The 8,754-nt window shown below is 44.5% G+C and overlaps 1 protein-coding gene across 1 annotated transcript; it reads left to right on the forward strand.

Annotated features, from left to right (window-relative positions):
• Nucleotides 1-642: 642 nt before the first annotated feature.
• LOC144536437 (transcription factor Sox-9-like) lies at nucleotides 643-3,263 on the forward strand. The gene is made up of 3 exons (XM_078279579.1): nucleotides 643-1,483; nucleotides 1,726-1,976; nucleotides 2,192-3,263. Exons 1-3 carry the CDS (start codon nucleotides 1,056-1,058, stop codon nucleotides 3,004-3,006), a joined length of 1,494 nt encoding a protein of 497 aa, XP_078135705.1. The 5' UTR covers nucleotides 643-1,055; the 3' UTR covers nucleotides 3,007-3,263.
• The last annotated feature ends 5,491 nt before the right edge of the window (nucleotides 3,264-8,754 follow it).

Here is an 8,754-nt window from a genome sequence, read left to right on the forward strand (position 1 = left end):
ATAGACTGCTGTCTCCCCCTATTGACCACATGCTGTAACTGTAGGTATGGACCCAGTGTGCAGAAAGACACTAAGAAACACAAGAAAATGTTTTTAAAAGTTAATGATAGAAAGTGTGTAGAGCAGTTAAGGGTGCTAAATGCCATACATTCAAAAGTGTAACCGATAATCTTTCTTGTGGACTGATCTCAGTACTTGCCACGTTCTTTTGCAATCGCGTTATTCTCTTTTAGTCACTTTCTTCACAATAAAAATCACTTTTAGCACAGAAATGAATAGATTCCATATGTCTGATTAAATGTTTTATCCCCGTACAGCCTTGTAAATACATCTATAGGAAAATCCAGCAACCAGAATTAAACTGCACATATACTGGTTGGCTCGTGGGCAGTCTGTGTATGTTTGAGAGAAAGTTTCTCTGTGTGTGTGTGTGTGTGTGTGTGTGTGTGTGTGTGTGTGTGTGTGTGTGTGTGTGTGTGTGTGTGTGTGTGTGTGTGTGTGTGTGTGTGTGTGTTATGAGAGGGGAAAAAATGGGATCAAGTTCCTTCACTCTGGCGTCACATGCTGTCGCCCAATCAGGTTCGGGCTTTCCTGTGCGCCATGGTAACGCTCTTATAAAGCCCGCATGCGAGACGTTTGCAGTTCAAAGCACTCGCGCGTTCTGGGGATTGTACTTGGAGACCGGAGAGGAGCACTTTACCGTTTCATCCTGCAGAGTTGAAAGCAAACTCGAACCCAGCTGGCTTGTTTTCGCTCCTTTCGAGTGCGCGAGCCGCTTGCAGAACACTCATCTCATCCTAGGAGTCTTTTCAGAAACTCGCGCGTAAAGACACTCGCTCGCGCCATATCGGTTTTTTTACTCACCGGAGCAAAAAAAAAAAAAAAAAAAAAAAGAGAAGAGAATCCGTTTTTTCTGTGCACTTCTCTCATTTTGAAAGACTTTGTTCAAAACTCATCCTGGCAAGGTAAAGTCCATTTAGAGACTTTTCCTCTCGCGAGAAAGCGGAAACAACTCTCCCGTTTCACTCGTAATTTGGCACCAAACAGTTTTTCGTATGAATCTCCTCGACCCTTACCTGAAGATGACGGAGGAACAAGACAAGTGTCTGTCCGACGCCCCGAGCCCGAGCATGTCCGAAGACTCCGCGGGCTCCCCGTGCCCGTCCGTGTCGGGTTCGGACACCGAGAACACCCGGCCGTCGGAGAACGGGTTGCTCGGCGTGGACGGAGAGTTCAAGAAGGACGAGGATGATAAGTTCCCAGCATGCATCCGCGACGCTGTGTCCCAGGTGCTCAAGGGCTACGACTGGACCCTCGTGCCTATGCCCGTGCGCGTTAACGGATCTTCTAAGAACAAGCCTCACGTGAAGAGACCGATGAATGCGTTCATGGTGTGGGCTCAGGCGGCGCGGAGGAAGCTGGCGGATCAGTACCCACACCTGCACAACGCGGAGCTCAGCAAGACTCTGGGGAAACTCTGGAGGTAAGTTTGACCGCTCTGCTTTTCAGCTTTTACGCAGCGATTTAGGACGTAAAGAGGATTTTAGTTTGGATTTTTTATTTGACCTCTTTCTGTTTTGCACATTCACACTTTATCTTATCTGCAAACAGAATCAGCTGGTTTTAATCATTTGCATAGTTTTGTTCAACAAACAAAAAAAACACTGAAAATAGCGCACCGGTAATAATAACTTTGGTTCATTTGATTATCCTTTTTACGCGCAGACTTCTCAACGAAGGGGAGAAGCGGCCATTCGTGGAGGAGGCTGAGCGGCTCCGGGTGCAGCACAAGAAGGATCACCCGGACTACAAATACCAGCCCCGGCGGAGGAAGTCGGTGAAGAACGGGCAGAGCGAGTCAGAGGACGGCAGCGAGCAGACGCACATTTCCCCCAATGCCATCTTCAAAGCTCTGCAGCAGGCGGACTCCCCAGCTTCCAGCATGGGAGAGGTGCACTCTCCGGGTGAGCACTCAGGTGAGCAGAGAGAAAAGTGCTTTTCAGCCCCCTCAGTAGTTCAACATTCACCTCAGTGCATGTTCGAATGAGACTCATTAAAAAAAAAAAAAAAAAAATCTTAAAAAGTCGAATAATTCATTCCCCAGCACCACTGGTTTGTTTAAAAAGAAGTGTGAAGGAGTTAAAGAAAATGGAAAAAATATCTAATCTGTGTCAATTGTCTTCACTTGCAGGCTCCCAGGGGCCCCCTACTCCCCCCACCACCCCAAAGACAGACATCAGCTCAGGCAAAATGGACCTGAAGCGTGAAGGCGGCCTCCGCTCTCTGCCCGACGGCCCCGGCGGGCGCCAGCTCAACATTGACTTCCGCGACGTGGATATCGGCGAGCTGAGCAGCGACGTCATCTCCCACATCGAGACCTTTGACGTCAACGAGTTCGACCAGTACCTGCCGCCTAACGGGCACCCCGGCGTCGCCGGCAACCCCGCGCCGGTCACCTACACCGGCAGCTACAGCATCAGTGGCGGCGCACCAGTCAGCCCGCAGGCAGGAGCAGCCGCAGGGTGGTTGGCTAAAAGCCAGAACCAGCCGCCGCCGCAGCAGCAGCAGCAGCAGCACACCCTGACCCCGCTGGGGGGCGCAGGCTCAGAGGCAACTCAGGCCCAGCACCGGACCCAGATCAAGACGGAGCAGCTGAGCCCGAGCCACTACACCGAGCAGCAGCAGGGCTCGCCGCAGCACGCCGCCTACACCCCCTTCAGCCTGCAGCACTACAGCCCCCCACAGCCTTCCTCCTACCCGGCAATCTCCAGGGCGCAGCAGTACGACTACTCCGACCACCAGGGGGGCGCCGCCGCGTCCTACTACAGCCACGCGGGGGCGGGGCAGGGCTCGGGGCTCTACTCGACTTTCAGCTACATGAGCAGCGGCAGCCAGAGGCCCATGTACACGCCCATCGCCGACAACACGGGGGTGCCCTCCATTCCTCAGAGCAGCCCGCAGCACTGGGAGCAGGCGCCGGTTTACACCCAGCTCACCAGACCCTGAGCCCCCCCCCCCCCCCCCCTCCACATCCCCCCTTCCCCCCCTCCCGGTCCCCCGGCACACTCGGAGACAACAGACATGTACAGCCACACAGATCTGACAAAACACACTCCGAAACACTTTACTTTACCGGGAGAGTTTTCCTCCTCCAAGGCCTCCCTGAATCAGACACTTGAATACGAAGAAGAGGAGAGCTGGACTTGTGATTGGCTCACGTCGTGCCTTGCTATTGTACCTTGATAGAAACTATATATATATATATATATATATATATATATATATATATATATATATATATATATATATATATATATATATTTTTAGAGAGATGAAGAGACTTAGGAAAAATCCTCTGTGAGGACGTATCGATTGTTGATATTTCTGTAGGTACTGTGTATGTTTCTTTTCAGTTTCTTTTCTTCATACGCTGGCAGTTTTGTAACCCATGGGGGGAGGGGGGGCGGGGGCAATGGGTAATTATTTGTACCTGTAGATATCAAAACAAAAAGCTCTATATTTTAAACAGCAACTCAACCACTCATGGTAGTGCAGTAAACGATTTTCTCTGTTTGATTTCATACGCGGAATCTCTCTGTTGGTTTTTGTTGTTGTTGTTGTTGCTCACTTTTTTCGGTGCCATTCAGCAAGTATGGTTTGTATTTAAGCTGTTTAGCTGTTGATTTGTGTTCTTGGGTTACGCGTCAGGATCATTGGAGAAGCGACTAGGCAATACAGAGGAAGAGAGAGAGAGAGAGAGGCTTGGTTTCACAACGCTCTGCTGTCTCGACGGGAGGGAGACTGCAGCCCTTTCTACCATCCGTGCCTTGGATTTTTTTTAAACATTCTCAAACTTTTTGTATGTGAGTGTGTGTGTGTGTGTGTGTGTGTGTGTGTGCGTGCATGCGCCCAATGGCCACAGCTGAGATTACACTTACCGTCTAACAGCGTGTGTTTGACAGCTACAGGAAGTCACCTTTGACCCCCCCCATGCAGTCTCCCACCATGCTGGTGTCCAAAACCCTTCCCTATGGTCAAACCCAGTTTAAAACTTTATTTATTTATTAGCTTTAATTTTATTTCAAAGTAATTATTTTGCATACTATTCTTATAACTAATGAATTGGCCTCTTTCAATGTAAGCGGCATATAATTTCCCCTTTTTTAATTTTTTGGGGGGATTTTCAACCCAGGAGGTACTTAGATAAAATGGTACACGCTGTAATCGCCTTTGTTGTTTTTTTTTAGTTTATTTATCTTATCTAAATGTCTATTTTAAGTATGTATTTGCCTTTTTTTGAGGGTCTGCGGGGAAGGGGGGGTGGGGGTGGGGGGGGTATCTAACGAATTGTTTGTCATTTGTGAATTTCCTTTAAAGTTGGACTTTAAACTATGGCTGAAAGAACTGGAAAAATGTTATCTCAGTTACAAGGTTGGTTTTTTTGGGGTTTTTTTTTTACACTTTTTCTGTTGGGCTTTTTTTTTTATTTCCGTCTCACCAAAGTCCATCCTTTGTGCTCGACAAGCTCCATTTCCTTTTCTGTCAATATCAAAGAACTGATGTTCCCAATACACTCTTTCCCATTTCTACTTTTGTGATCTTGCCATGTATTTGTACGGTCTTTAAAGAATCTTTTGTATATGTATTTGCAATAAAAAGGAAAATGCTATTAAAAACACGAGTTTCTCATTTGTCCCTCTGGATAAAACTCTCGGGAAACATCACCGAGCTGAGTAACACATTCGACTTCCAACAGATCATACTTCTGTTTTCCACATGCCAGAGTCAGAGAAAGGGTTAATAGAAGAGTGCCAAGAAACTGGACTAGTGTTTGTTTTCCCAGAAGCCTTGTTTCCCCCCCCTGCTTTTATTTTCTACCTCTCTCTCTCCCCATCAGCTGGTAGCAGCGAGGGAGGGCTCTGGGGGATCCGGAGGGAGGAGGAGGAGGAGGAAGGGGGGTGGTGGTGGTGGTGGGGGGGGGGGAGAGTTGATATAACAAGTGCTGTAAAAGTACTAAACATAAATCGGAATTGATTTCAACGGAAGAAAAACTTGGGGGAGAAAGAAAGTGGGTTCTGAGATAAAATCCTAGTGGTGGGAGGAAGACATTCATACAAACTGTAACACAGACTTTTGGCTCAAACTTTGCACTCCATACGTTTCAAATGCATGTCAAAACTGTGAAAACTCAACTCGGGATACTGTCATGTTTCAGCTTCAGACGGGCTGGTGAGTAAACCAATAGTTACTCAGACTGCACAGTGGTTAAGCTGAACACTCAGGTTAGCCTGCTTGTATTAGTTTCTAAAAAGTTACTATGGAATATAAACCTAGCACGGGTGGATATAGATGCAATCACATAAACAGTCTTTCAGATTCTTTTTTTGGGGTATTTTGGGCCTTTGAATTAACAGGCTAGCTGAAGACAGGAAAGGGGCAATGAGGGGAATTTTCCAAATCCTCCTAGGGACAGATGTTTTTTGTCAACATTGCCCACAGACTTTAGAATACGATCTGTTGGGGATGGGGACAATTGGAATTGTTTTGTGTCATTTCATTCAGCAGGCGTTTTCCTGTTGAGCTGTATGCATAACGCCCCTTATCGGGACGGATGTTCCAACTCGATTCAACTTGAAATGCTGTTGTATGTTTCATTGACAACTGTCCCTATTAAAAACATTCAAATAAAATAAGTAGAAATGAATTCAGCCCTGCGCTGCTTCTTGCTCTATGTGATAGTTTCCCATAGGGTCGAGGTATAGAGGGTTGGCATATGTTGTACCGATTGTACATCACGGCGAGGCAAAAGTGTGATTTTGGGTTACACAAATAAAACTAACTTCACTTGACTACTGGGAAACACAGTTGGTATAAATCAAATCAGTGTCACTGTATAGTTTTAAGATGTATAGTTAACCACGGTGGTCTGACCCATCTGACCTGTGTTGCATTGCTAGCGTCTTTGATAAACCAAATCTAACGTTACCAACAGCAACATATCACACGCCGGTCGGACTAACTGCTAGTTTCATTTTCGTTAGACAGTGTCGCCCAACAATTAATTTAGGTCTCCAACCTAACTTTAGTGAAAGTATTGACATCTGACAACATGGGCGTCGGAACCATTGTATGTGGGTGGTGATCCACCCACTTTTTAAGACCAATGATATCTGACCCACTCACTTTTACCATCTCTAATTCAGCGCATCTGTCTGTTAACTTTTCAGAGCGCCGTCAGTCAAATCTACTCTACTCGAGGAATGCCCAAATACATTAAACTCCATTCCGCATTTAAGCTACAGCCTTGAACTCCCATACTGTCACTAAACAAGCTTGGATTTAAGTGAATGTTCACAATTTTTTCGCCTGTTGCTTTTAAAAGGCATTATGTACAGTAGTCTTTGTTGCAGTATTGAATTACAGTTGCACTTACACTATGCTGTTAACGTTAACAGATATCTGATGTTTATGCTAGGCTAGCTAGCTAGCTACAGTAATGTTAACATCAATCAACCAGTGTTAGCAGCTCTTTGAATCCTGGCCAAAGAGGATAGCTAGTTGTACCAGTGCTATGTGTTCATATTAAAGCCCAGGTGCTACTGTAGGGTTATCCTCACTGACTAGGAAGGGAGGACCCACCCACATTTTTTTTTTGCTTCCCACGCCCATGTCTGAAAGCATCAAGCATGAATTTTAGATGAACGAGATGAGTTTATACAGTTGTTCTTCGTCTCCGTTTGCTCAGCGCTGTTAAATTGTATGTACGGGACGCAGGAGTTTTCTACCCAGAAGTTATTGGAAACAAACATTGGGATTGGGTCTATAATATTCTCAGGTTTGATCTTAAAGTTCTACAAATGTTGGACCTTCCATAAAGTTCTACAGGCCTTACATGACATTGACGACAGTGCTGATTCACAGTTGGGCAGCTGAATGAGTGGAAATGTCTGTGTATTGTAAGATTTACATGTTATGGAACAGTGGATTTGTTCTTGGTGTCCCTTCAAGCTGAGCATCCGCTACCCAACCGCAGCTATCACACCTAATTAAGAAGTAAGGAAGCAACGACAACATACACAACACTCCATGGACGTCTTTAAGTTGTTTCATATTAGATTTCATGAACTATTAGATATTGAATATCTGAGCGGGCAAAGCAAAGCCTTCTCCTCGGGTCCTCAGCACTGCCATCTGACAAAGGCCATGGAGGGGAAACACTGAGTGATGTCACGCTGCCCGGGGACCAAACACCATTTTCCTATGATGTGGATTATGTGTTAGGCGACACAATGTTTTCATACTCATTGGAGGCGGCGGCTTTCGAACACTCCATTTATGGAGGCTTGAGGAATCCAATGACGGAGACGGAGATGTAGCCAAGACTCACTTTGTACCGCATGACTGCTGAAGGCTTGACAGCTCCATCCCCATTAGGACTTATTTGGAATAAAAAAGGTTTGGGTTATCACAGCCATTGGATAGGAAGTTTGGTAACTAGTCAATTGTTCAGAAGAGGATTAGGGCCACATTTGAAACATGTGTTTGAGTTCTGAGAAAAAAAATCTGAGTTCTAAATTTAAATTCAGAATTCAGAGTTTAAAGTCTGAATTCTGACTTTAAACTCAGAACTCAAATACTTTTTTATATGTGGCCCTAATCATCTTCCAGATAGTTAAGAGCTATTACTGGTGTGATTTTACATTTTGAGTTCCCATATGCCAACAGATTGATGCAGTCAGATGATGGATCTGTCTACAGGCACTTGACACACACACCAAAAATGTGACAGAAACAAGATACTGTACAGTACGCTGACTGCAAGAACACGGAAAAAGTATCAGTCCGTCTCTGGGAACAGCAACATGTGCCAGTCAGAAAAGTGATAAAGGTTATATGGCATGGTGGCACGCAGTTGGTGACCTTTAGGTAGAACAAAAAGAGCTGTCAAGAATCAAAAAGTCCCCTAGCTAGTTTTCTTGTTGCCAGGTGTGACATTTTTTCCTCTATTTATTATCACAGTGTAATCGTCTTGTCCTCAATACATGTATTCAGTTCATCATGCAGCATCAGCTACTTTGGCATGTTGGTTGTTCCAAATGGCAGCAAAAGGTTACTGTATTTGAGGACCGCAGAGCCACAATGTTACATAATGTGAGTAAACTGTGCACTCTACCAACTTGACTGGTCTGGGATGTTTCATAGCCAAGGACAACAAAGGGACAGAGCATGAAGAAAAAGGTTATAGATTAAACATTCAATTGCGGTTCGATGAAAAACAAGAGCTATGTAGCTATGTTAAAATATATGGCTTAAAAAATGTGTTTTGAACATTAAAGAATGTAAACATGTTCTAGTAGAAACACAAAATACCAGTATATATATATATATATATATATATAGCTGGGTAGCTTAAAGTCAAATATTATCAAAATGTATTAGTTGATTTATATTTTGATATAATTGAAATCTGTGAAGTAACTAGTTGCTATCAAATAAATGGATTGGAGTAAAAAGTACGATATTAAGAATATGGTAGTATCAAATGGAAATACTCAACAGAGACAACTCATTATCAGAAGCGTCTAAGATGTAACTTACAATAAGACCAAGATGCAGGTGTTACGTCAAATGAAAATGAAATATAAATACCATGTTAATATTACACTAATAACATTTTGCATAAATAATCCAGCGCCTCTTAATTCATTTCAGTTTTTTTCCCCCCCATTCTCGCTTTGTCTCCCTCCCTCAACA

Source organism: Sander vitreus, chromosome 21 (genome assembly GCF_031162955.1).
Source record: "Sander vitreus isolate 19-12246 chromosome 21, sanVit1, whole genome shotgun sequence".
Taxonomy (NCBI): Eukaryota; Metazoa; Chordata; class Actinopteri; order Perciformes; family Percidae; genus Sander; species Sander vitreus.

What these genes read in the sequence shown, in the direction of transcription:
- LOC144536437 (XM_078279579.1), top strand. Translation starts at nt 1,056, where the DNA reads ATGAATCTCCTCGACCCTTACCTGAAGATGACGGAGGAACAAGACAAG. An exon ending in ACTCTGGGGAAACTCTGGAG is followed by an intron (nt 1,484 to 1,725) that starts GTAAGTTTGACC and finishes TTTTACGCGCAG; the next exon opens with ACTTCTCAACGAAGGGGAGA. An exon ending in CTCTCCGGGTGAGCACTCAG is followed by an intron (nt 1,977 to 2,191) that starts GTGAGCAGAGAG and finishes CTTCACTTGCAG; the next exon opens with GCTCCCAGGGGCCCCCTACT.